A 24,570-nucleotide genomic window follows, 5' to 3' on the forward strand; every position below is an offset into this window, starting at 1 on the left:
TTTAAGCAGCAGGTTCAACCTTCCAGCCATAATTATAAACAATTGTAACATGCTTTGAACATTTGTGATGTGCCCATACTTTGTAAAGTGACAAAGTTTGGACAATATTGGTCTAAGTAAGGTGAAAATATAGAACAATTTTAATAATAGGTACATTGTGATCATCGGCTGTCTGAGGTCCCAAGCAGAAAGCAAACCAATCTCAGCAGAAGAGTCGAGTTAAAAGTGAATCGATATGAATAGTATTTTGAAAACACAGACTTTTATCCTAGATTATTTTCTAGCTGAAGCGTAGAGTGTTTCGTCCGGCTTCACCGCGGAATCTCTCAGGTGTTTTGATGAAGTGTCATGGAGGCTGTTAGCCACCACCACTGCTGACGGTTTTGTTACTGTCTAAATCCTGGTTTTAATCAATCAGTCTCACTGTCAGCTCCTCAAGTGTGAAGGTAAGCCTGAAGTCTCCGTGTTTAAGAACTGGATACTGATCCGGAGACCGTATTCGGCGGTTATTGATCAGTTCTGTGTAGTGACGCTTCACTCCATTAGCATTAGCGTGTTAGCTCAGCCGCTGTCGGGTTTTATCATTTGTTTACATTGAGAAGATAAGAATATATTTCTGTTTAATTGGTTTCTCTCACTTAATTGATACTTAAATAATGCTATGAGATTTTGTTTTCTTGAGAAAATATTCTCATTGATAGTTAAAACGTCTCCCTCTGTGTCTCTAAACCTACTGAACTGCCTACTTTGACAGCTTTTGTGGTGTAAGTTAATATATAATCCAAGTTAAATTTCTGTACGCTCTTGTGTGATTTGTTTTGTCAAAACGCTGATGTTGGCTGAATTTTGAAGGTAAACGGCAGTTTATTCCGCCAGTCTTGTCAACTTATTTCATTGTGTGAGTGTCAACCTGTCAGGACAGGTGCTCAATGTTCATTCATTAAAAAATGTTAAATACGTCACACCTTTCCTTATGACGTCCCTGTGTGACTTCCTTCTAACAAACACTGGAATGAATAATATTAATACACCTAAATATTGACAATATTAATGTACAATTCTATTAATAAAACCTATAATTATTCTTAATAACTTTTTTTATTCTTAAACTCTTTTATACGACGCCTTGATGTTAAAGGGTTTCATATCACTCTATTTTAGTAGTACTTTCTATTAATAGTCAGTGTTATTGTAACACTTCACAAGGAGGTTTCATTATGTATTAACTAACATGGACTAACAATGATCAAAACATTTGTTATAGTATTTATTAATCTTTGTTAATGTTAATTAATAAAAAAAAATACAGTTGTTCATTGTTTATGTCAGTTCACATTGCATTGACTAATGTTAACAAATACAACCTTTGATTTAAATAATGTATAGTAAATGGTGAAATTAACATTTATCTGAGATTAATAAATGCTGAAGAAGTATTGTTAGTTTTTCATAAATTTAACCATTGAAGCCAAGTGTTACCGTGTTATTTTAGTGTCAGTGATATACTTTTTGTTAATATGTTGAAATATATATATTTTTTCTATTTTCATTTTAATTATTTTTATTTTTATTTGTTATTTATTTTAGTACTTCAACTTGAAAATGAGAACTGTTGTCTTGGCATGTTTGCTTATTTTATTTCAAGAAATGAACGTTTTTATGGATTTAGTTATAATAACCCTGCTAATAGTAATTTATACTATTTTGCAAAGTGCTATAGTTAGTAGTAATAGAAAATTATGCATAATTACAACCAACTGACTTCAACTAACATCAAGGCGTCGTAAGAGAGTGAATTATATAATAGTGAATAATTATAGTTTTATTAATATAATTTTTTACATTAATGCACATTACAGTGTGGAAAGAAACAACCATTGCAAGAGACTATTTAAAATCTGCAGCTGACAGAAAGGTGCATTTCTTATTTCTCTTACTTTCCTGCAAAATCTTTGAGATGCTGTCAGCATGAATACATAGTTTATTTTGAGGCTGGAACATTCATATCCTGCTGAAAATTCGCAGTGACAGATTTTCCGATTTAGGTCCATTTTTGTCATTTTATTTCTTTTTACATAGCAGCCTACTAGTCTGTGTAAAAAAATGTTAGGTCAGTCGTACTTTTTGAGTTCTCAGATGGAACATCTTCCCAGAATAAAGCCTGTTAAGAAGACTGCTATGACTTGGCTGTTAATCAAAGATAACTTCTGGACAGTTCCGCAGCTTGTAAACACAGTTTGAGACACAGATTAAGATTTCATTTTAAAAGGGTCCGTTCACCCGAAGATGAAAATTCTATGAATTTCTTATAGAACGAAAAAAGAAGATATTCAGAAAAGATCATATGAGTGAATGGGGTCCAAAGTGAACTTCACCTGCTTTGTACAGATATTTTCGTAATTTGAACAAACCCTGAACACTACTAACTGTTAAACTACTAGATATGTTTAAAAAAATATTTGTTTTATTAATTAATATATCTGAACACTAACTGTTAAACTACTAGATACGTTTTTTTAAAGTAATGATTAGTTTTTTTAATTCATTTTTTTTATTAGCTTTTTCTTTTATACTTTCAGTGTTTGTTAAATTTCTAGTAATTTTTTTTGTGCTCTTGTCATTTCTACTATTTTTTTTTTTTTTTAAATATTACTATTTAGGTTTAATTATATCCGTTTTATTTTTAATCTAAATGAAAAATGTTACCTTGGCAAATAACTAAAGTAAGTTTTTCATCTAATATCCATGGTTTCCTTTATTTCGTCTTTGTTTCAATCAACAAAAATGTTTTAGTAGATTTGGTTACCGATAATAACCTTGAAGTTATCCCATCCGCTGTGTATTTGACCAACAGGAAGCATGAAAACGGTGATGAAATAACTCCTAAAGCTCATGCGCTGTGTTGTTATTTCCTGTTGCAGGTGAGCAGCCGGTAAAATCATGGAGTCCATGCTCAATAAACTAAAGAGCACCGTCACTAAGGTGACGGCCGACATGACCAGCACAATCATGGGCAACCCTGTCACGCGGGAGTTTGAGGTGGGCCGACATATCGCCAGCGGAGGTCCAGGAATGAGCTGGAGGATCTACAACGGCACCAAAAAATCCACCAAACAGGTGCGATAGTTATTTATTATAGTAACTCTGTCAGTCTTGGTCTTGTCTTGTATATCACTCATAATATGTCACGATCATGTTAGATGTTGGTAAGTTGTTTACAGTGAAAGAGGAAGTCTTCAGTGATGCAACTGTCATGACTTTACAGAATTGTCACTTGCTTCCTCACATTACCACAATTGTATGCTTGTTGATAACATACGTGTTTTTTTATGCCTTTAAAACCGAATTGTTTGGTTTTATTTAATGTTTTTATCATTGTTGTAGTGAATTCTGTTTGTCACTGTGATAAAATAATTTAGGTGGCTAATATGAATGTGGTTTTGTTTGAAATTGTGAATGATTTTCAATAGTCTTGGAAGCATCATTTAGTATAGGTGGAAACATTCATAAATAAATGTAATTATTGCTAATTAAATATGAATATTTTTTGTTGTGGAATGTGCAGATATACAGATATCGTTGCAAAATAAATGTACACTTAAATATTTTAATTGTTTGTGGAATGTTCAGATACAGATATTGTTTCAAAATAAATATACATTTAAATATTTTTATTATTTGTTGTCTGTGCAGATACAGATATTGTTGCAAAATAAATATACATTTAAATATTTTTATTATTTGTTGAATGTGCAGATACAGATATTGTTGCAAAATAAATATACATTTAAATATTTTAATTATTTGTGGAATGTGCAGATACAGATATTGTTGCAAAATAAATATACATTTAAATATTTTAATTATTTGTGGAATGTGCAGATACAGATATTGTTGCAAAATAAATATACATTTAAATATTGTTTTTATTTGTTGAATGTGCAGATACAGATATTGTTGCAAAATAAATATACATTTAAATATTGTATTTATTTGTTGAATGTGCAGATACAGATATTGTTGCAAAATAAATATACATTTAAATATTGTTTTTATTTGTTGAATGTGCAGATACAGATATCGTTGCAAAATAAATATACATTTAAATATTTTAATTATTTGTGGAATGTGCAGATACAGATATTGTTGCAAAATAAATATACATTTAAATATTGTTTTTATTTGTTGAATGTGCAGATACAGATATCGTTGCAAAATAAATATACATTTAAATATTGTATTTATTTGTTGAATGTGCAGATACAGATATCGTTGCAAAATAAATATACATTTAAATATTTTAATTATTTGTTAAATGTGCAGATACAGATATTGTTGCAAAATAAATATACATTTAAATATTTTTATTATTTGTTGAATGTGCAGATACAGATATTGTTGCAAAATAAATATACATTTAAATATTTTAATTATTTGTGGAATGTGCAGATACAGATATTGTTGCAAAATAAATATACATTTAAATATTTTAATTATTTGTGGAATGTGCAGATACAGATATTGTTGCAAAATAAATATACATTTAAATATTGTTTTTATTTGTTGAATGTGCAGATACAGATATTGTTGCAAAATAAATATACATTTAAATATTGTATTTATTTGTTGAATGTGCAGATACAGATATCGTTGCAAAATAAATATACATTTAAATATTGTATTTATTTGTTGAATGTGCAGATACAGATATCGTTGCAAAATAAATATACATTTAAATATTTTAATTATTTGTTAAATGTGCAGATACAGATATTGTTGCAAAATAAATCAATATAAATATTTTATTTATTTGTTGAATGTTCAGATACAGATATTGTTTCAAAATAAATATACATTTAAATATTTTTATTATTTGTTGTCTGTGCAGATACAGATATTTTTTCAAAATAAATATACATTTAAATATTTTTATTATTTGTTGTCTGTGCAGATACAGATAAATGGTGGAAAATAAATATACATTTAAATATTTTTATTATTTGTTGAATGTGCAGATACAGATATTGTTGCAAAATAAATATACATTTAAATATTTTAATTATTTGTGGAATGTGCAGATACAGATATTGTTGCAAAATAAATATACATTTAAATATTGTATTTATTTGTTGAATGTGCAGATACAGATATTGTTGCAAAATAAATATACATTTAAATATTTTAATTATTTGTGGAATGTGCAGATACAGATATTGTTGCAAAATAAATATACATTTAAATATTTTAATTATTTGTGGAATGTGCAGATACAGATATTGTTGCAAAATAAATATACATTTAAATATTGTATTTATTTGTTGAATGTTCAGATACAGATATCGTTGCAAAATAAATATACATTTAAATATTGTATTTATTTGTTGAATGTGCAGATACAGATATCGTTGCAAAATAAATATACATTTAAATATTGTATTTATTTGTTGAATGTGCAGATACAGATATTGTTGCAAAATAAATATACATTTAAATATTTTAATTATTTGTGGAATGTGCAGATACAGATATCGTTGCAAAATAAATATACATTTAAATATTGTATTTATTTGTTGAATGTGCAGATACAGATATCGTTGCAAAATAAATATACATTTAAATATTTTAATTATTTGTTAAATGTGCAGATACAGATATTGTTGCAAAATAAATCAATATAAATATTTTATTTATTTGTTGAATGTTCAGATACAGATATTGTTTCAAAATAAATATACATTTAAATATTTTTATTATTTGTTGAATGTGCAGATACAGATATTGTTGCAAAATAAATATACATTTTAATATTTTAATTATTTGTTGAATGTGCAGTTACAGATATTGTTGCAAAATAAATATACACTTAAATATTTTCATTATTTGTTGAATGTGCAGATACAGATATTGCTTCAAAATAAATATACATTTAAACATTTTAATTATTTTTTGAATGTGCAGATACAGATATTACTTCAAAATAAATACATTTAAATATTTTAATTATTTGTTGTATGTGCAGATACAGATATTGTTGCAAAATTAATATACATTTAAATATTTTAATTATTTGTTGAATGTTCAGATACAGATATTGTTGCAAAATAAATACATTTAAATATTTTAATTATTTGTTGTATGTGCAGATACAGATAAATGGTGCAAAATAAATAAATGTAAATATTTGAATTATTTGTTGAATATGCAGATACAGATATTGTTGCAAAATTAATATACATTTAAATATTTTAATTATTTGTTGAATATTCAGATACAGATATTGTTGCAAAATTAATATACATTTAAATATTTTTATTATTTGTTGTCTGTGCAGATACAGATATTGTTGCAAAATAAATATACATTTAAATATTTTAATTATTTGTGGAATGTGCAGATACAGATATTGTTGCAAAATAAATATACATTTAAATATTGTTTTTATTTGTTGAATGTGCAGATACAGATATTGTTGCAAAATAAATATACATTTAAATATTTTTATTATTTGTTGAATGTGCAGATACAGATATTGTTGCAAAATAAATATACATTTAAATATTTTAATTATTTGTGGAATGTGCAGATACAGATATTGTTGCAAAATAAATATACATTTAAATATTTTAATTATTTGTGGAATGTGCAGATACAGATATTGTTGCAAAATAAATATACATTTAAATATTGTTTTTATTTGTTGAATGTGCAGATACAGATATTGTTGCAAAATAAATATACATTTAAATATTGTATTTATTTGTTGAATGTGCAGATACAGATATCGTTGCAAAATAAATATACATTTAAATATTGTATTTATTTGTTGAATGTGCAGATACAGATATCGTTGCAAAATAAATATACATTTAAATATTTTAATTATTTGTTAAATGTGCAGATACAGATATTGTTGCAAAATAAATCAATATAAATATTTTATTTATTTGTTGAATGTTCAGATACAGATATTTTTTCAAAATAAATATACATTTAAATATTTTTATTATTTGTTGTCTGTGCAGATACAGATATTTTTTCAAAATAAATATACATTTAAATATTTTTATTATTTGTTGTCTGTGCAGATACAGATAAATGGTGGAAAATAAATATACATTTAAATATTTTTATTATTTGTTGAATGTGCAGATACAGATATTGTTGCAAAATAAATATACATTTAAATATTGTATTTATTTGTTGAATGTGCAGATACAGATATTGTTGCAAAATAAATATACATTTAAATATTTTAATTATTTGTGGAATGTGCAGATACAGATATTGTTGCAAAATAAATATACATTTAAATATTTTAATTATTTGTTGAATGTGCAGATACAGATATTGTTGCAAAATAAATATACATTTAAATATTTTAATTATTTGTGGAATGTGCAGATACAGATATTGTTGCAAAATAAATATACATTTAAATATTTTAATTATTTGTGGAATGTGCAGATACAGATATTGTTGCAAAATAAATATACATTTAAATATTGTATTTATTTGTTGAATGTTCAGATACAGATATCGTTGCAAAATAAATATACATTTAAATATTGTATTTATTTGTTGAATGTGCAGATACAGATATCGTTGCAAAATAAATATACATTTAAATATTGTATTTATTTGTTGAATGTGCAGATACAGATATTGTTGCAAAATAAATATACATTTAAATATTTTAATTATTTGTGGAATGTGCAGATACAGATATCGTTGCAAAATAAATATACATTTAAATATTTTAATTATTTGTGGAATGTGCAGATACAGATATCGTTGCAAAATAAATATACATTTAAATATTGTATTTATTTGTTGAATGTGCAGATACAGATATCGTTGCAAAATAAATATACATTTAAATATTTTAATTATTTGTTAAATGTGCAGATACAGATATTGTTGCAAAATAAATCAATATAAATATTTTATTTATTTGTTGAATGTTCAGATACAGATATTGTTTCAAAATAAATATACATTTAAATATTTTTATTATTTGTTGAATGTGCAGATACAGATATTGTTGCAAAATAAATATACATTTTAATATTTTAATTATTTGTTGAATGTGCAGTTACAGATATTGTTGCAAAATAAATATACACTTAAATATTTTCATTATTTGTTGAATGTGCAGATACAGATATTGCTTCAAAATAAATATACATTTAAACATTTTAATTATTTTTTGAATGTGCAGATACAGATATTACTTCAAAATAAATACATTTAAATATTTTAATTATTTGTTGTATGTGCAGATACAGATATTGTTGCAAAATTAATATACATTTAAATATTTTAATTATTTGTTGAATGTTCAGATACAGATATTGTTGCAAAATAAATACATTTAAATATTTTAATTATTTGTTGTATGTGCAGATACAGATAAATGGTGCAAAATAAATAAATGTAAATATTTGAATTATTTGTTGAATATGCAGATACAGATATTGTTGCAAAATTAATATACATTTAAATATTTTAATTATTTGTTGAATATTCAGATACAGATATTGTTGCAAAATTAATATACATTTAAATATTTAAATTATTTGTTGAATGTTCACATACAGATATTGTTGCAAAATTAATATACATTTAAATATTTTAATTATTTGTTGAATGTTCACATACAGATATTGTTGCAAAATGAACATACATTTAAATATTTTAATTATTTGTTGACTGTGCAGATACAGATATTGTAGCAAAATAAATAAATTTAAATATTTTTAATCATTTGTTGAATGTACAGATACTATTGCAAATGAAATGTAAATAAAAAAAATTTTTATTTCCCACAGGAAGTGGCGGTTTTTGTGCTCGATAAGAAGATCATTGATCGCTATCAGAAGTTTGAGAAGGATCAGATTATTGATTCACTGAAGAAAGGAGTTCAACAGCTCACCCGATTACGACACCCGCGCCTCCTCACGGTTCAGCATCCGCTGGAGGAGTCCAGGTGACCACAGTGTGAACACGCATTATCACAGGCTGCGTCTCAAAATGGCCAGCATGGACAGCATTCTGGGAAGCTTAGACGAATATGCTTGTGATGCCATTTAGGTCAGCTCATTACATTTTGAAAAAAAAAACAGTGTTATCACCGCTGCAAAGAAAATTAACTTATTCATGTCAAATCAAATTTTCTTCGATTTATGTAAGCTTTAGGAGCAAAGAATGTACTCTTGATAAAAGAGTTTTTCTTTATTTTAAGATTTGGCTCCAGCGCTTCTACAATCAATATGTGTCTGTGTGGATACATCAGTTCAAAAGCAGCAGGTCATCCTGTGGAAAATCTCTCCTGAATAATACATGGATCTCTTTGATGTGAGACTCAAGCTGTAGTCCTGCTGTCTACGGTCTACACAGGCAGATCACTTCTAACACCTTATCCTAACTAAACAAAATCCAATAAGATTCAGTGACAAGGTTCTCGCAGGTCTACCGAGAGTTGCTAGACTATACTCACGGCAAATTAGATTTGCTGCCGCTAGGGTGCGTCTAGATTTCTAGGCTAAGTGACTGATACAATCCTTGTCATGGAATACACTTGTTTCAGGGTCGTGGCTAGGTAGGACCAAAAACGCACGTCACACGTCATGTCAAAAGCAAATAGAACCCATTATAATGATTGATACTATCTACATATGGTTGTAACCATAGACTGTAAAAAACATGGACGATGCCTCTTCCCTATCTTCCATTGCAGAAAAGTGAAGCCGCAAATATCCGAATATGGCGCTGATATCTTGCACTGATTTAGGACCTGCATCTGCGCAGTAGATGCCTATCAAAACCCTGCCCACACTCCCACAGTATCTGTTAGTACAGTTTACTGCAGAACAACACATGTCAGAGTGAAATAAACAGTTATGGAAATGTAGAAATTAAAGCTAAAGCGCCAATCTCCTCCCGAAAATCACGAAAAAAGTCAGTTGGTGCCTCAGTGACTACTTCGCTGACAATCACAGCTGTCAATCATGACGTCGCATCCCCATTTTTATAGCATCAAATAACTAACTAAAACCAAACTTATTACAAAAAAATGAACACTTGAACTTACATCAGCGTGATAAAAAAGACCTAAAATGACAGAGATCATCTTTGGAATTTTTTTTTTTGAAGTGTAATTTGATTGTTTATTTGTCTTGCGTCCCATTAGAATACATGGAGGGGGTGGGGTTTATGAGCTATACTGGGACCAACCACCTGGGGGCGATCAATGCACTGGCTTCACTTTTTAGGATGTGTGCGGCATACTTGGTTGTGACCATAGACTGTAAAAAAATATGGACGTAGTGTCCGTGACGTCACCCATAGGATTCTGAAGCGCAAACTATGGACAAGATGGCTGTTGCCATCGCGCGTCACTCCCGGATAATAGAAAATGGGCAAAGAGGCAGGACGTGGGTGGAGCTGAGGTGATGCGATGACTAACAGACAGTAGATAAATGGCTATCCACCTGTCACTCGAAGTGGCCACGCCCTTAAGTATGCAGGAGATTCTGCTCCCTTCTGGAGCCTGTCCCTAGCGGCCAGTCGATGAATTGCAGTTTAAGTCACTTCCGTATTAGCTTCAAGAGAAACGTTCTATTTTTGATATACTCCAATGCGTTTGCGCTACTTCTGACAACAGGATAAATGGACTTTGAACGTTAACTTTGATACGTAGTGTAGAAAGACGCAAGCTGTTGTGACTCGACAATGGCCGAGTTCGGTGTAGACGAAGATAAATAACTATGAACTTTTATTAATCGGTCTAAAGGCTCGTTCCCACAAATGGCAATAACTATAACGCTAAGCATTTCGTTTTAAATGTAAAAGAATTGCAGAGTCCACACGACAACAATACCAATAGCAACAGTGATTTTTTTTCCCCCAGCTGATCAGCCGATAAAAGCATCAGCTTTTTTAGTTGTCGTTTTTAATTCTATTTCCACACCACAGCTAGAATGAAAGCGACACAGAGGAACAATGTGGATGGAATCGTTTTCATGAAATGAAAAAACATTGACAGCCAGTCAGAATCCTCTCAACTTTAAAGAGATCGTAGACAACATAACTACAGCACGTTATCGTTCGTTGGTTTGGACGTTAATGTAGTTATCATTATAGTTATCGTTCTTGATGTGAACAGGATTAACTGTAATGGAACCTCAAAAAGAACAACCTCCATGTTCCTTCTACCAGCTTGCACAAAGATTTTCACTGTGTGTACTGGGATTGCTTTATCTACAAAGTGCATGTACTTTAGATTCCGGTCAAAATGTGGTATCTTATTAGTAGAGTTTATTTGCTTTAATGACCAGCTGCATGTCTCTGACACCTAGAAATGTTGCCTAGGGGGGCAGCTCACTAGTTTTTGGAACCATCAGTCGTTCTACACTTAGATTTGATCTTTTACACAAATAGGAGATGAAGCTATATGCATCTCAAATGTGGCTCAGAAATGTCTGTAAGGCTACAAACATAACCAGTTCATACTTCCTGTGCTTTTATCTGTCTGTCATTGCTGTTCTCACTGAATGCCTTTGTCTCTTTATCTCTAGAGACTGTCTGGCATTCTGCACAGAGCCCGTGTTCGCCAGTCTAGCGAATGTGCTCGGCCAGTGGGACAACCTCCCTAGTCCTGTTCCCACAGACATCAAAGAATACAAACTCTATGATGTAGAGACAAAATACGGCTTACTGCAGGTGAGATACAACAGCTAAAATCGAACCAAGTACGCCCGGCTTTAAAGGTCATATTTCAGCCCAAAATGAGAAACTGCACATGTTTTATAATTCGGTTACACTTCCATTTTAAGGTGTCCATGTTTCATTGTAATTATACTTTTAAGTACAAAGTAATATTAATGATCTACATGCACTTATTATAGGGTTGGGGTTTGTTTTAGGGTTAGTTGCATGTAATTATGCATAATTTATAGTTATTGCTATAGTTAATACATGTAGACAAAGACACATTAAAATAAAGTGTTACCAATAATTCATATAGTGAAATTTAATACAATTATAAGATACACTTTTCTGATTTTACACCCTTTTGATTGCCTGTTTAACTTTCATGGTTGTAAATGCTATTTTGGCTTCTTTTTTAAGTAAAAAAAACCCCACAAGGGACAAGATTTATTTATTTACTTGATTTATTTACAAATATTTTATGTGGTAATCTGCAACATGTCTGTAGAGAGAAACATGTATAGAATCATTTATTAAAATATAAGAAGTTTTATTGTAATGGAGTAATGAAAATAATAATTTGTTTTATTTTGAATAATAAAATGCCTATTTATATGTATTAAATATAAAAATATATCATATAAAAATAAACATTGTTTAAATATTTTTTTTCTTTTAAGTAAAACTTAAAAAAATAAAGATCAGCAATAATTAAATGCAGTGCAAGAAATGCTACCATGCTTTTTGTTTTTTAGCTCATTTGTACCTAATGAGATCTTTTTGTGCTTTTTGTCTCTCTCTGTTTTTCTCTCTAAGATATCAGAGGGTTTGTCGTTCCTCCACAGTGGGGTTAAGATGGTTCATGGTAACTTGTGTACAGAGAACGTCATCTTGAATAAGAGCGGAGCCTGGAAGATCATGGGCTTTGACTTCAGCATCTCCTCGAGTAACCCGTCTGACGCTGAGGTTTGGAACTGGAATGAATGTCTCTTAAGTCCCAGAGATCATTATCTGCTATCTCTGTTCCAAACTTGAATGAGCTATTTGAAACCTATTTAAGTGACTGTGTCTGTGTGTTTCTGCCTTTTAGCCCAAGTATGTGTGTAAAGAGTGGGACCCCAATCTACCGCCTCTCTGCCTCCCGAACCCAGAATATGTCGCTCCTGAGTACATCCTGTCCGTCAGCTGTGACGTGTCTTCTGACATGTACTCACTGGGTGTGTTGATCCACGCCGTGTTTAATGAAGGCAAACCCGTCTTTCAGGTTAACAAGCAGGACATATACAAGAGCTTCAGCCGACAACTGGACCAGGTGAGGAGCCGGTACCTTCTGCACACCTGTGGAATTAACTTACTGTTTTAAAGCATGTTACTTTCCCATTTTGTCCTAAAACACAGTAAACTACTGCTATGGTAGTAATGTGGTACCCAAACCTCAAAATACCAGCAGTACCACAGCATTTTATAGTATACACTAATGGTCAAAAGTGTGGAAAAATAATATAATATCAATTATAATATAATATTATAAAAAAAAAAAAAATTTGTGAGTATGCCTTGGGCGGGAATTATTTAAATGAGTGATATTGTGATGTGTACGTTCCTGGAAGCAGTATAATCAATGCATTTCAGGGAGTTCAGAAACTTACTAGTGCTTACTAGGGGTGTAACGGATTGTAGTTGATCCGTGATCCATACGGAACAGGCAACACTGTTCGGCACACATGTGATTCGTGGATAAATTGCAAAATTTAACCATCACTGAAAGTTTATCATTTACACGTTTCTAAGGCCCCATCCACACGGGTCCAAGAGTGGATAAATCTGAAAGCGTTTTCGTGTGTACAGCTAATTCGTATATTTTGTGAAACGGTGATGTCATCACACCACATCCCCGCACGGGAAAGACTAGAAAGGGATACAACTACAGGCACTGGGCATGCGCACTAGGGTGACCACCATCAAACAAACCAAATGTGGGACGATTACGAAGTTTGTGTGGGACAATGTGGGACATGTTACCAACACTAAAACATAACCTGAAACTGTTGTATAATCTTAAATTCAACATCACTGAGCCCAAAGGCAGCAGGCATCATGCAGATAACTACTTTTGAAACAGTTCTGACCAAGTGCAACTAAAATCCAACTAAATAAATAATGAAACAAATAAAACAACATTAAATTAGTTAATCTTATATATTAATATATATATATTTATTTATTTTTATATATATATATATATATATATATATATATTCATTTATATACAGAACTATCCATTCGTTTTCTGACAGGGAACACATGGAACGAATCACCGCTCCACATTTTGATTGTCAGCCGTCACAACCTACTAGTGACCGTGTTTACTCCTTTCTTTTCAACCATTGGATATGCTTTAAAAAATGGCTTTTGTATTTGTGTAAGGCGGGATGTTACTTCTGACGAAGCGCTGTTAAATGTAGGTGAAAAACGATGCCGCAAAAATAATAAATAAAATGCTTTCTTAAAAAGGCAAAAGAACGCATGCATGTTTTCTCAATATGATCATTAAAAATCAATAGACTGGTGAAAATGCGGGACATTTTCTCAATATGCGACATGCGGGACAAGGGGTGAAAATGCTGTGCGGTACAACGCAAAGCGGGACAGGTGGTCACCCTAATGCGCACATCAATATTGCGTAATTTAATTACTGTATTTGCATTATTGTAAGGGTAGGTTTAGGCGTTAATAAAACACATCTGGTAAGTAGCACATTTATTTATTGTTATTTTATTGTGAGATTTTGCCTCACTTCCTACCATTGCTGTACCCCTTCTAGCCACAACTCTTCTTCTCCATTTTTAGTGTATTTCTGTGGCAGAATTACAGCGCCACACACTGGCCTGGCATGTATACTACATAGTTTTGAGTCGGTTTCAGTGCTCTCGTGTGTACGCAGATATTTCTTGAAACGAGGGGAAAAAAAGATCAGATAGGGAAAGCTCTGGCTTCGTGTGGACGGGGCCTAAGTCTTGCCAATTTAAACATTCAAGCGATTTTAAGTGCAAGAAGAGGTACTCAATTAGGTACTCGCGCAACTACAAATTGGTATTTTACTCTTAATTGTTACATTTCTGTACCTAAATACTATTGTTAGACTTGAATTTATTTGTTTAATTTATTGTAACGTTGATGTGTTGTATTTATCTATGCTTGTAATTTGCATATTTGTTCTTATTTTATTACTGACTGTTCACTTGTCTTTAATAGATCCTTGCTGATCCGATCAGTGACTCAAAAACTGTAATCCGAACCGTGAGTTTTGTGATCCGTTGCACCCGTAGTGCTTACTGATATAACGAATAACTCCTTTTGGAGTGGACTATGTGCTTTGTAACTTTGCACACATTTTCATGCTCAAACAGCAACATTAAACACTAAAGAAAGTTGAAAATGTGAGGAAAACATAATAGGACCCCTTTAAAACCACTACAGAATAGCCACAACATTCAGCTCTTGCTACTAGAAACAAGGCATGCGAACAATAGTGTTATTGTGATACTTCAGTTTTTATCGTACCCTAATTATATAATTGTGACAATCCTAAAACATGTGAATCTCATGATGTTCCCCATTCTCATGTGTAGCTGAGCCATCTGAGTCCAGGAGTGCTGAGTCAGATCCCAGAGGAGGTACGGGAACATGTGAAGATGTTACTCAGCGTCACCTCCAATGTACGTCCAGACGCAGATCAGATGACAAAGGTCAGAGTTTGCCCACCTTGCTGGTTTTCTTCAACTTTCAATTTTTTTAAGTATCTGTACAGATTGAATAAAAATGATCTGTAAGACCGTGACTGAGAGTGACGTTTCAGTGTATGCGTGTGTTCAGATTCCCTTTTTCGATGATGTCGGAGCGATGACTCTTCAGTACTTTGACTCGCTTTTCCAGCGGGACAACTTGCAGAAGTCTCAGTTCTACAAAAGCCTCCCGAAAGTTCTGCCCAAGCTGCCCAAGGCAAGAACATTTCCACAAAGACATTCAGCTAGAAAATAGAAATATAAAATGCACGACCCTATGAAATATACATTTTTTTTTCCCAAATTCTGGTTTCCATTTAGAATTTTTCTGCATTCTGTTATAATGGTTTAATTAAAAAAGCATGTCTGATTAATTGACTTAATTGATTAATTGCTGTTTAATATTCACAAGCACTATAATCTGCGTTTTGATGAATTGTACAGCCCATATTTTTTCATTCAAAATGTGCAACATTTTGCATTATACACTAAATTACATTTTTATGAATGGATTCCGCGATTCTGTCCACATTTTCTGCAGTGGAATTCGCAGTCCATTTAATGGTGCAATAATGGATTTGATTAGATTGTGAAAACTGGGATGGATGGATGGCATTATGTGTACCTAAGCTAACTCTCTTCTGTTTTTCTGTCCTCAGAGAGTGGTGGTATACAGAATTCTCCCCGCGCTCACGTCTGAGTTTGTGAATCCTGACATGGTTCCATTCGTTCTTCCAAATGTACTGCTCATCGCTGAGGAATGCACTAAGGAGGAATATGTCCGCCTTGTTCTCCCGGACCTCACCCCAGTTTTTAAACAGCAGGAGCCTGTACAGGTACACACACATGCATCCCACAATTGACCCCATGCTGTAGTTAACCTCTCTGGCCCTGTCCTAAATTGATCACTTGATGTGGACTTGAAATGGCCTCTACGTGCCTGCGTAATCCATTAGGTTTGAGTTTGTAATTACTTTCTCTCTTCCATGCTATCAGGCCAGCAACATGGTGAGTGAGGTTTGACATTTGTCTTTGTGGTAGTTTATTTCATCGAAATATTTGTATTATGGCAAGATATTTTTATTTATGGTATTTTGTCTGCACTTGTTTGTTTCCACAGTTTCCACTGATCTTTTAATGTGGTTTTCATGAGTATGTTTGGTTTTGTTGGTTTGTTTTGTTTGTCATTCAGTTCGCATTTACACCAATCAGGCATAACATTATGACCTAATATTGTGTTGGTCCCCCTCTTGCTGCTAAAACAGCCCTGAGCCGTCGAGGCATGGACTCCACTAGACCCCTAAAGGTGTGCTGTGGTATCTGGCACCAAGATGTTAGCAGCAGATCCTTTAAGTCCTGTAAGTTGCAAGGTGGGGCCTCCATGGATCGGACTTGTTTGTTCAGCACATCCCACAGATGCTTGATTGGATTGAGATCTGGGGAATTTGGAGGCCAAGTCAACACCTCAAACTCGTTGTTGTGCTCCTCAAACCATTTTTACTTTGAACCATTGTTTCAAAGTAACATTCACATGGTTTCCCAGCAGAACATTGTCCAAAGCGTCACGTTGCCTCCACCGGCTTGCCTTCTTCCCATAGGGCATCCTGGTGCCATGCGTTCCCCAGGTAAGCGACATCCACGTGATGTGAAAAAAAAGTGATTCATCAGCCCAGGCGACCTTCTTCCATTGCTCCATGGTGAAGTTCTGATGCTCACATGCCCACTGTTGGTTGCTGTCCTCGGTGGACAGGGGTCAGCATGGGCACCCTAACTGGTCTGCGGCTATGCAGCCCGATACGCAACAAACTGTGATGCACTGTGTATTCTGACACCTTTCTATCAGAACCAGCATTAACTTCTTGAGCAATTTGAGCTACAGTAACTCGTCTGTTTCATCGGACCACACGGGTCAGCCTTCACTCCCCACGTGCATCAATGAGCCTTGGCCGCCCATGACCCTGTTGCCGGTTCACCACTGTTCCTTCCTTTGACCACTTTTGATAGATACTGACCACTGCAGACCGGGAACACCCCACAAGAGCTGCAGTTTTTGAGATGCTCTGACCCAGTCGTCTAGCCATCACAATTTGTCCCTTGTCAAACTCGCCGCTCAGATCCTTACGCTTGCCCATTTTTCCTGCATCTAACACATCAACTTTGAGGACAAAATGTTCACTTGCTGCCTAATATATCCCACCCACTAACAGGTGCCGTGATGAAGAGATAATCATTGTTATTCAGTGTTATGCCTGATCTGTGTATTTGTATAGCGCTTTTCACAATACATATTGTTTCAAAGTACCTTTACAGAAAATACATACGTCTACATTGCACTTTAGAGTAATTTGTTACCAGTGGTGACTGTCCATACATTTACTTGGCATCTTTTTTTGTTGTTTTGTTTAGCTTTGGGGGATTTTTTTCTCCAGTGTTACAATTTCATGAGAGGGCTTTTGGGAATCATATAATTTCTTTCATATATCCAGATTCTGCTGATATTTCTACAAAAGATGGACCTGCTTTTGACCAAAACGCCTCCTGAAGACATCAAGAACAGTGTTCTGCCCATGGTGTATAGAGCAGTGGAGGCCCCCTCTATTCAAATACAGGTGACCACAGATACTTTTTTTTTTAGTAGATTAAATTTTATATTATTTTATAATCGATAAATATCAGTAAAAGTCTATTGAATTTTCATTGTCCGAACAATGCATTGTGGTTTTAAATTTAGGTATTTCAAAATGTGTATAATATGTTTTTTTTTTTTTCCTAAACAGGAACTTTGTCTGAATATCATTCCCACATTTGCCAATCTGATTGAGTACCCATCTATGAAAAACGCACTTATTCCTCGTATCAAATCTGCCTGTTTACAGACATCCTCACTAGCGGTTTGTGTCCTTATTCCTCTAGTAAAAAGTGAATGTACTATATCAACGAAAGATTTAAGAGAGTAGGTTTGTTTCTCTAAAAGGAGTTTAGTTTCACTGTTGGTTGTCGTCTTTCAGGTGAGGGTGAACTCTTTGGTGTGCCTTGGCAAGATTCTGGAATACCTGGATAAATGGTTCGTCATTGATGAAATTTTACCATTCCTGCAACAAATTCCATCCAGGGAACCAGCAGTGCTCATGGGCATTCTGGGTAATACAATCTTTTTCTGCACTTTTTTTGTGCCTGACTGTGGTTTTCAAGTTTCAAATGAACATTTAAAAGCATCATTATATAGTAGTCCTTATGACTCGTCTTGTTTTTCTCATTGAATTCCTAATTTGAATTTGTAACATTAAGTTGAATAACATTGTCCTTACATCTTATGCAGTTATAAAAATGCATGTGCTATTTTTTTTTTCTTTAGGCATCTACAAGTGCACTTTCACCCATAAGAAACTGGGCATCCCAAAAGAGCACCTGGCTGCAAAGAGTTTACCTCATCTGGTGTCACTTAGTATTGATAACAACCTTAACCTTAACCAGGTTGACAACACATTCACTCTTATACATAAACTTATGTGTTTTCTTCTTCATCTATTAAAAATAAACTCGATTCAGTGTCACACTTCAGATATAATTTTGTTTGTGGTGTGTTTCAGTTTAATGCTTTCATGGCTGTGATCAAGGACATGTTGAGTCGTATGGAGGCGGAGCATAAGACCAAATTAGAGCAGCTGCACAGCATGCAGGAGCAGCAGAGGTGTCAATCATTTTCTCTATTCATTCTGTTCATGCCTTTTTAAAAGGCTGCAGCTTTTGACATGAGTGCAACATTTTCCAAACAAACAGTTGACTAATGAGTAATAATGAGTATTGTGTCCTATCCAGGAGTTTAAACATTACAAACCAGTTGAACCAATCAGAGGAGACTAAAAACACACCCAGCCCAGCCACAAAAGTCAGAGATGTAAGTAAATACACCTGTCGGACAACCAACTCGCAGCTTTTAATTGTGGCCACTCTGAAATGAACTGGTGTTTCTCTTTTGATTTCTGATAGATTGATGAGATCTTTGGTGGCACTTCAGGAAGTGCAGGTGTGAATGGAAACCAGAATGGTTCCTCATCAACTGTTTCGCAACCCTCACGTGTGAGTTGGCATTTATAATATTTTGGGAATGCATTGGTTTGGCTTAATTGTGTTTTTCTTATGGAGCTCAAATGGATGTTGGCATTAGACCGGGTTGATGTTCTAACTTGTATGTGGTATATGTTCAGGTATCTCTCACCCTGGAAGAAAAGCAGCGTTTGGCTAAAGAACAGGAACAGGCTGCCAAACTAAGAAGCCAGCAGCCACTGGCACCACAGAGCGTCAAATCAGCCACAACAACACCTCAGGTATATAATCATAATTTAAATACTACCATAATTTGAAATGTAACTTATAAGTTACATTAATATCATAACCCTGCCTTTCAATAAAAAGGCCAAAAAGCCCAATATCAATCTTTGATGTCATTCATTGTGTGTGTGTGTGTGTGTGCTGTCTGAGATTGGGCACACAACTTCTTACACAGCGTGCGAGTAACAAATTGAGTTCTCTTTCGAATCTTCTTGCGCTTGAATAATTGCATTTACATGGCACACGTGGACATGATAAAGTGTCATGACGATGCAGCAATGGCCCGACATATCTGTCAACTGTCCCCAACTAACCCTGGTTTCACAGACAAGGCTTAAGCCTAATCCCAGACTAAAATGCACATATGAGCTGTTTTAACTGAAAGCAACTTGCACTGAGATATCTTAAAATATGTCAGTGCCATTGTTTTGTCTCGAGATGCACACCAGTAAGGTTTTTTTTTTTCTAAGGCACGTTTATAAAAGCTACTTAAATGCCCTAATTAAACCCAGGTCTAATCCTGGCTTAATCTAAGCCCTGTTTGTTAAAATGGGCCTAAATGTATTGTTTTTTTTTTTTTTTTTTTTTATCAATGTCTCTAAATATTATACCTTAATATTTTATGTAATTCTCCATTCGTACATACACTTTTCCCCTATGATTTTTTTCTTTTGTTCAAATCACAGTTTGTGATGATGTGATTCAACTTAGTGCTAGTCGTTGGTTGCTACATGTTTTGTTTTTTTGAGAATTTCTAGTTAAATCCCAATGAAGAAATGAAAAAGTACTTAAGAAAGAAAGGCCATCAGTCAGATTTTTTTTCCGCTCCCTCAGCCGAAACACCATCACAGCAGTTTTAACAAGTGTATGTCATTTAAGACCTAGGTCAGTGATTCCCAATCCTGGTCCTGGACTACCCTCAGCACGGCACAGTTTAGTTAATAAAGAGTCCAAGCAGAGATTGTCTTATTATAGGAAGATGAGAGGGTCTTACCATTGAAGAAAGTGAAATGGCTAACTTGGATCACGTGTGGCATCGTGTAATAGTGGTGACGTCAGTGCCCGCCGTTCAAAGTTTTATTACAGTCATTTACAGTTTACATTAATCAGTTTCTTGTGGATAAGCGCACTGGTCTTGTGAATAAATGTTCTATATTTGGTGTTATATCGCTAGTAAACGTACAGTAGGACGGCATTGTTTGTGCTTTACTGTGGGAAAAAAAAGAGCATGAATATCTCTATTAGCGGCAAAGTAGTAGTCACTGCAGGGCACATAAAACGTAATTGTAATTTAATACATATTTAATTCATTTAAATTATATGTTGTTTTTAACTTTATTTATTATATCATCATCATTAGGCAGGCACACAGCAGTCATAAATCATTACAATACAAGACTTACCTGGTAGCGATAGAAAGAACACCATTTTATTTTCATTAGCAACATACAATATAACACTATTTATAATTATTCATTTTCTCTTTATTCATTTAAATGCATAATATCAGCGTCATATGCATACATTAAGCTATAATACTCATTAAATTCAAGTCCTATCATAACTTATAAAACCTGAAAGCCAAAGAAAGAAAACATCTGTATTTTTTACTTTTTTTAGACAATAGTACAATGGTAATGCCGTAAATGAGTATTAGCTCTCGCGACATTCCGTTCTCTTGTAAAATAACCTTTTTATCATAGTAAAATCTACATATCGTTCCCAACAAAAGTATTGTTTAGCATAAAACATGTTGAAGATTAGTGGATAGGCAGTCAATTCATTAAATGATAAGCTGTTTCCTCACAAAAGTGGTTTATACAGTGTAGTAAAGCCTCTTCTCCATTGACATCCATTCCGGAAAAATACGGCCTTCCCTGCGTACCACACAGCTTACATTTTTATAGCTAAAGGTTGCAGGCTTGCCTCCTAGTGGCTTTCCTCCAAGACCTCATATGTGTGTGTCAGATGAGATAAGAGAGACATCATAAATGTGCAGGGTTGGGAACCACTGGCCTAGGTAATATAACAACGTATAGTGTTAAAAATGTAAATTAAAAATGAAAACTAGATTTTCAATCTGTTGGAAATGTACATGAAAATGGTGATATGGGATGTACGTGCTATAACTGAAGAATATTTTTATTGTTCAGGCAAAAGATCTGACCAGCAGTCTTCTGAACAACATGACATCCCTGAACAACCTCGCTTTAAACTCTGGGACCAGGACGATGCCCATGCAGGGCGGCACCATTTCCTCTACCTACCCAGTAGCACCCACCATGGGTGGAATGGGCACCATGGGCGCCAGCAACGGCTTCAATTCACCCATGGGATTCCAGACGGGAGGTATGGTAATGGCCATGAGACCCGCCGCTCCTGGCCTCTATGGAGGGATGGCCACCACAACCAGCGCTCCAAATTTCAGTGCCCTCACCCAAAACCAGAACCAATCCGGCAAACCCCCAGACATGTCCGCCCTAGACTCCCTCTTCGCTTCGAATAAACCCAAAGTCAGCCTGAACCAAATGGCCCCTAAACCGACCCAAGGAACCGCTGCACCTTCTCCGTGGCTCAATCAGTTTGGTACAGGCCAACCTTCCCAGACTGCACCCATACAGGCAACTCCGATGGGGATGACGGGAGTTCAAGGTGGTTTTGGAATGCAAGCAAACCCGTTCTTCAACCCTCAGAACTTCTCGCAACCTGTGGCCTCTTCCACAATGAACACTGGGGTGATGAAACAAAGTTCTTCAGTCAACAATGATTTTAAGGACCTCTTCGGATAAAACATTTGCCTTTCGTTCACGTTCCCACTTATGTGGGAATCAAACGCGAAACAACATCAGCAGCGAAGATGACAGTCAAAATTTAGTTGGAGGGTTGGACATGGTATCCTTGAAAGATGATTTTCTGGTTTGTTTTGTCTTTTTTTGCCTCTTTTCGTGGTGCGCCTTATGTGGACAGTCAATGTATCACCTTGTGTGAATCAACAGCAGACTGCACCAAACAAACTGTCACGTTTCTACCGAAAGCTTGGGCTCTTCAACCGAAAGCTGCTTCAGTTGGTGGATGCCTTGCATTTGTTGTATCGTTTGGCTTAAAGTGCGCCCCAGAAGAAAGGTTCACATACAAAGGGGTTAACAAATTGGGCATAACAAACTCAAGCATTTTTGGTTTCATTTCCTTTTTGCTTGAGCCTCATGCAAACCTGAATGAGCCGACTTCCTCTACCAGAATAAACATCATTGATGGCCTCAGGAATTGCTGATGTTGTCTGGCAAAAGGAAGTCTTTAAGTTGTGTTGTCTGATACACGATGATCATGAGAGAAGTAAAGAAATAAGTACAGTACATAGTTGGTTCCTGAACGAGTCTTTTTATAATGTGTTATTTGTGTATATAATGTATCTGGTGATTATTGTTTGAGTTTTATACTGATACATGATCCACAGAGGTGAAATTTATTAAAGGAAGTACACTGTCTTCACTGTAGGTGCACTAAATGTAATAGAGCTAAAAAAAAAAAAAAAACCCTTTAGGGTTTGAGATGTTGGGATATTGTCAGTACTTTTAAAGTGAGTTTGTGCTTCACTGTAATGGCTTCATTCATGAAACACTAGCGGAATAAATTTCTGTAAATTCTGCAAACCTTGGGCGAATCTCATTAAAAACGGTCATATTTTATCCCAAAATCCAAAGACAAATTTTTTTTTTTTTTCAAAAAATATTTTTTTGTATGTAAGCATATTATTAAATTCAGTACACTATGTACTACTTAAAACAATACTTTATATTTATTTAACAATTTTCATTGTAGAATTTTTTTGCAAGTGCATTACACATGTACACATTTTTTTCACATTGCAGTAAGGAAAATATTTTTTGCATTACATTACTGAGAAAGTTACAGAAATTAGTTTTTTTTTTTTCAAAGGTTAGAAATAGGCTTCTTTATTCAAATAAATATAATTTGCGCATTTTGGGATAAAATATGCATTTCCTGTTGTTCTTGGGAAAATCACTGTTATATATATGCTGAAATGTAGCATTAAATTGAGTGCAACAACTTGTATACTACCAAGTTGTAACATAGAAATGCGCGTTTCATGAATGAAGCCCTAAGCGTTCGTTTCTCTTTTAGTTCTCTGATGTTACCTCCTGCCCTGTGTTAAATCATCTGTGTTATGCTGTAGTGTTGTGTTTCTTGGGGGCGTTACATTTGGCTACATTTTTGTTTGTCTGTTATCATTTTATGGACAGTTTTCTGTCGTGGGAAGAGACCAACTAAATTCCATATGCTATTCCATATCATAACCAAACAGACCGCTGCAACACAGCAAGTCACCAAAATGTGTATTATTACTGGGAAAAACATGAATGAAGTGTACAGTATATAGAGGTGAACTTCCACCACTTAGGTTTTTTTAATACTGTTGAGTTACTTTCCTGAGGAGAATCTTTAATATCCAGACAGGTTTTATTCAAAGGGAATTATTTTCCTGGTCTTATGAATGAGAGGCCTTATGTTGAGAGTTGTGCAATAGCAGGTCTGTGATGGAGATTGTGAAAATAACTTTCTGTATGAGTGTTTCACTACATGCAGTTTTCAAATAGTCTAAATTAATGTAGATAAAACATCTGGATTGTTTTCATTTAAAAATGTGAATGGAATGGTGGAAAGATGGTGATTTTGGAATCAAATAAATTGACTATTTAAAGGGTAGCGAGTGCTTTTATTGATG

The 24,570-nt window shown here is 33.8% G+C and overlaps 2 protein-coding genes across 5 annotated transcripts in view; one reads left to right on the forward strand and one right to left on the reverse strand.

Moving 5' to 3' along the window:
- The window catches only part of taf3 (TAF3 RNA polymerase II, TATA box binding protein (TBP)-associated facto), a 996,662-nt gene that overhangs the window by 712,431 nt on the left and 259,661 nt on the right, over window positions 1-24,570 (reverse strand). The window lies entirely within an intron of this gene.
- Window positions 319-24,550, forward strand: scyl2 (SCY1 like pseudokinase 2). Of its 4 annotated transcripts, XM_079818286.1 has the most exons (20): window positions 319-446; window positions 2,922-3,117; window positions 8,829-8,986; window positions 11,577-11,721; window positions 12,526-12,675; window positions 12,800-13,021; window positions 14,965-15,009; window positions 15,342-15,458; window positions 15,586-15,711; window positions 16,154-16,330; window positions 16,491-16,502; window positions 17,981-18,103; window positions 18,272-18,385; window positions 18,503-18,635; window positions 18,850-18,968; window positions 19,085-19,185; window positions 19,314-19,392; window positions 19,485-19,574; window positions 19,703-19,822; window positions 21,980-24,550. In XM_079818286.1, the coding sequence occupies exons 2-20, from the start codon at window positions 2,941-2,943 to the stop codon at window positions 22,613-22,615; spliced, it is 2,844 nt and encodes a 947-aa protein (XP_079674412.1). In that variant the 5' UTR covers window positions 319-446; window positions 2,922-2,940; the 3' UTR covers window positions 22,616-24,550. The 4 variants fall into 4 exon arrangements, with proteins under 4 accessions (XP_079674412.1, XP_079674413.1, XP_079674414.1 ...); XM_079818287.1 differs by lacking the exon at window positions 16,491-16,502; XM_079818288.1 differs by lacking the exon at window positions 14,965-15,009.

Source organism: Gobio gobio (assembly GCF_949357685.1).
Source record: "Gobio gobio genome assembly, chromosome: 5".
Taxonomy (NCBI): domain Eukaryota; kingdom Metazoa; phylum Chordata; class Actinopteri; order Cypriniformes; family Gobionidae; genus Gobio; species Gobio gobio.

Excerpts from the sequence above, each read along its gene's own strand:
- scyl2 (XM_079818286.1), top strand. The coding sequence starts at position 2,941 with ATGGAGTCCATGCTCAATAAACTAAAGAGCACCGTCACTAAGGTGACG. Across the intron at positions 3,118-8,828 it reads CCAAAAAATCCACCAAACAG|GAAGTGGCGGTTTTTGTGCT; the intron begins GTGCGATAGTTA and ends TATTTCCCACAG. Across the intron at positions 18,386-18,502 it reads TACAGACATCCTCACTAGCG|GTGAGGGTGAACTCTTTGGT; the intron begins GTTTGTGTCCTT and ends GTCGTCTTTCAG.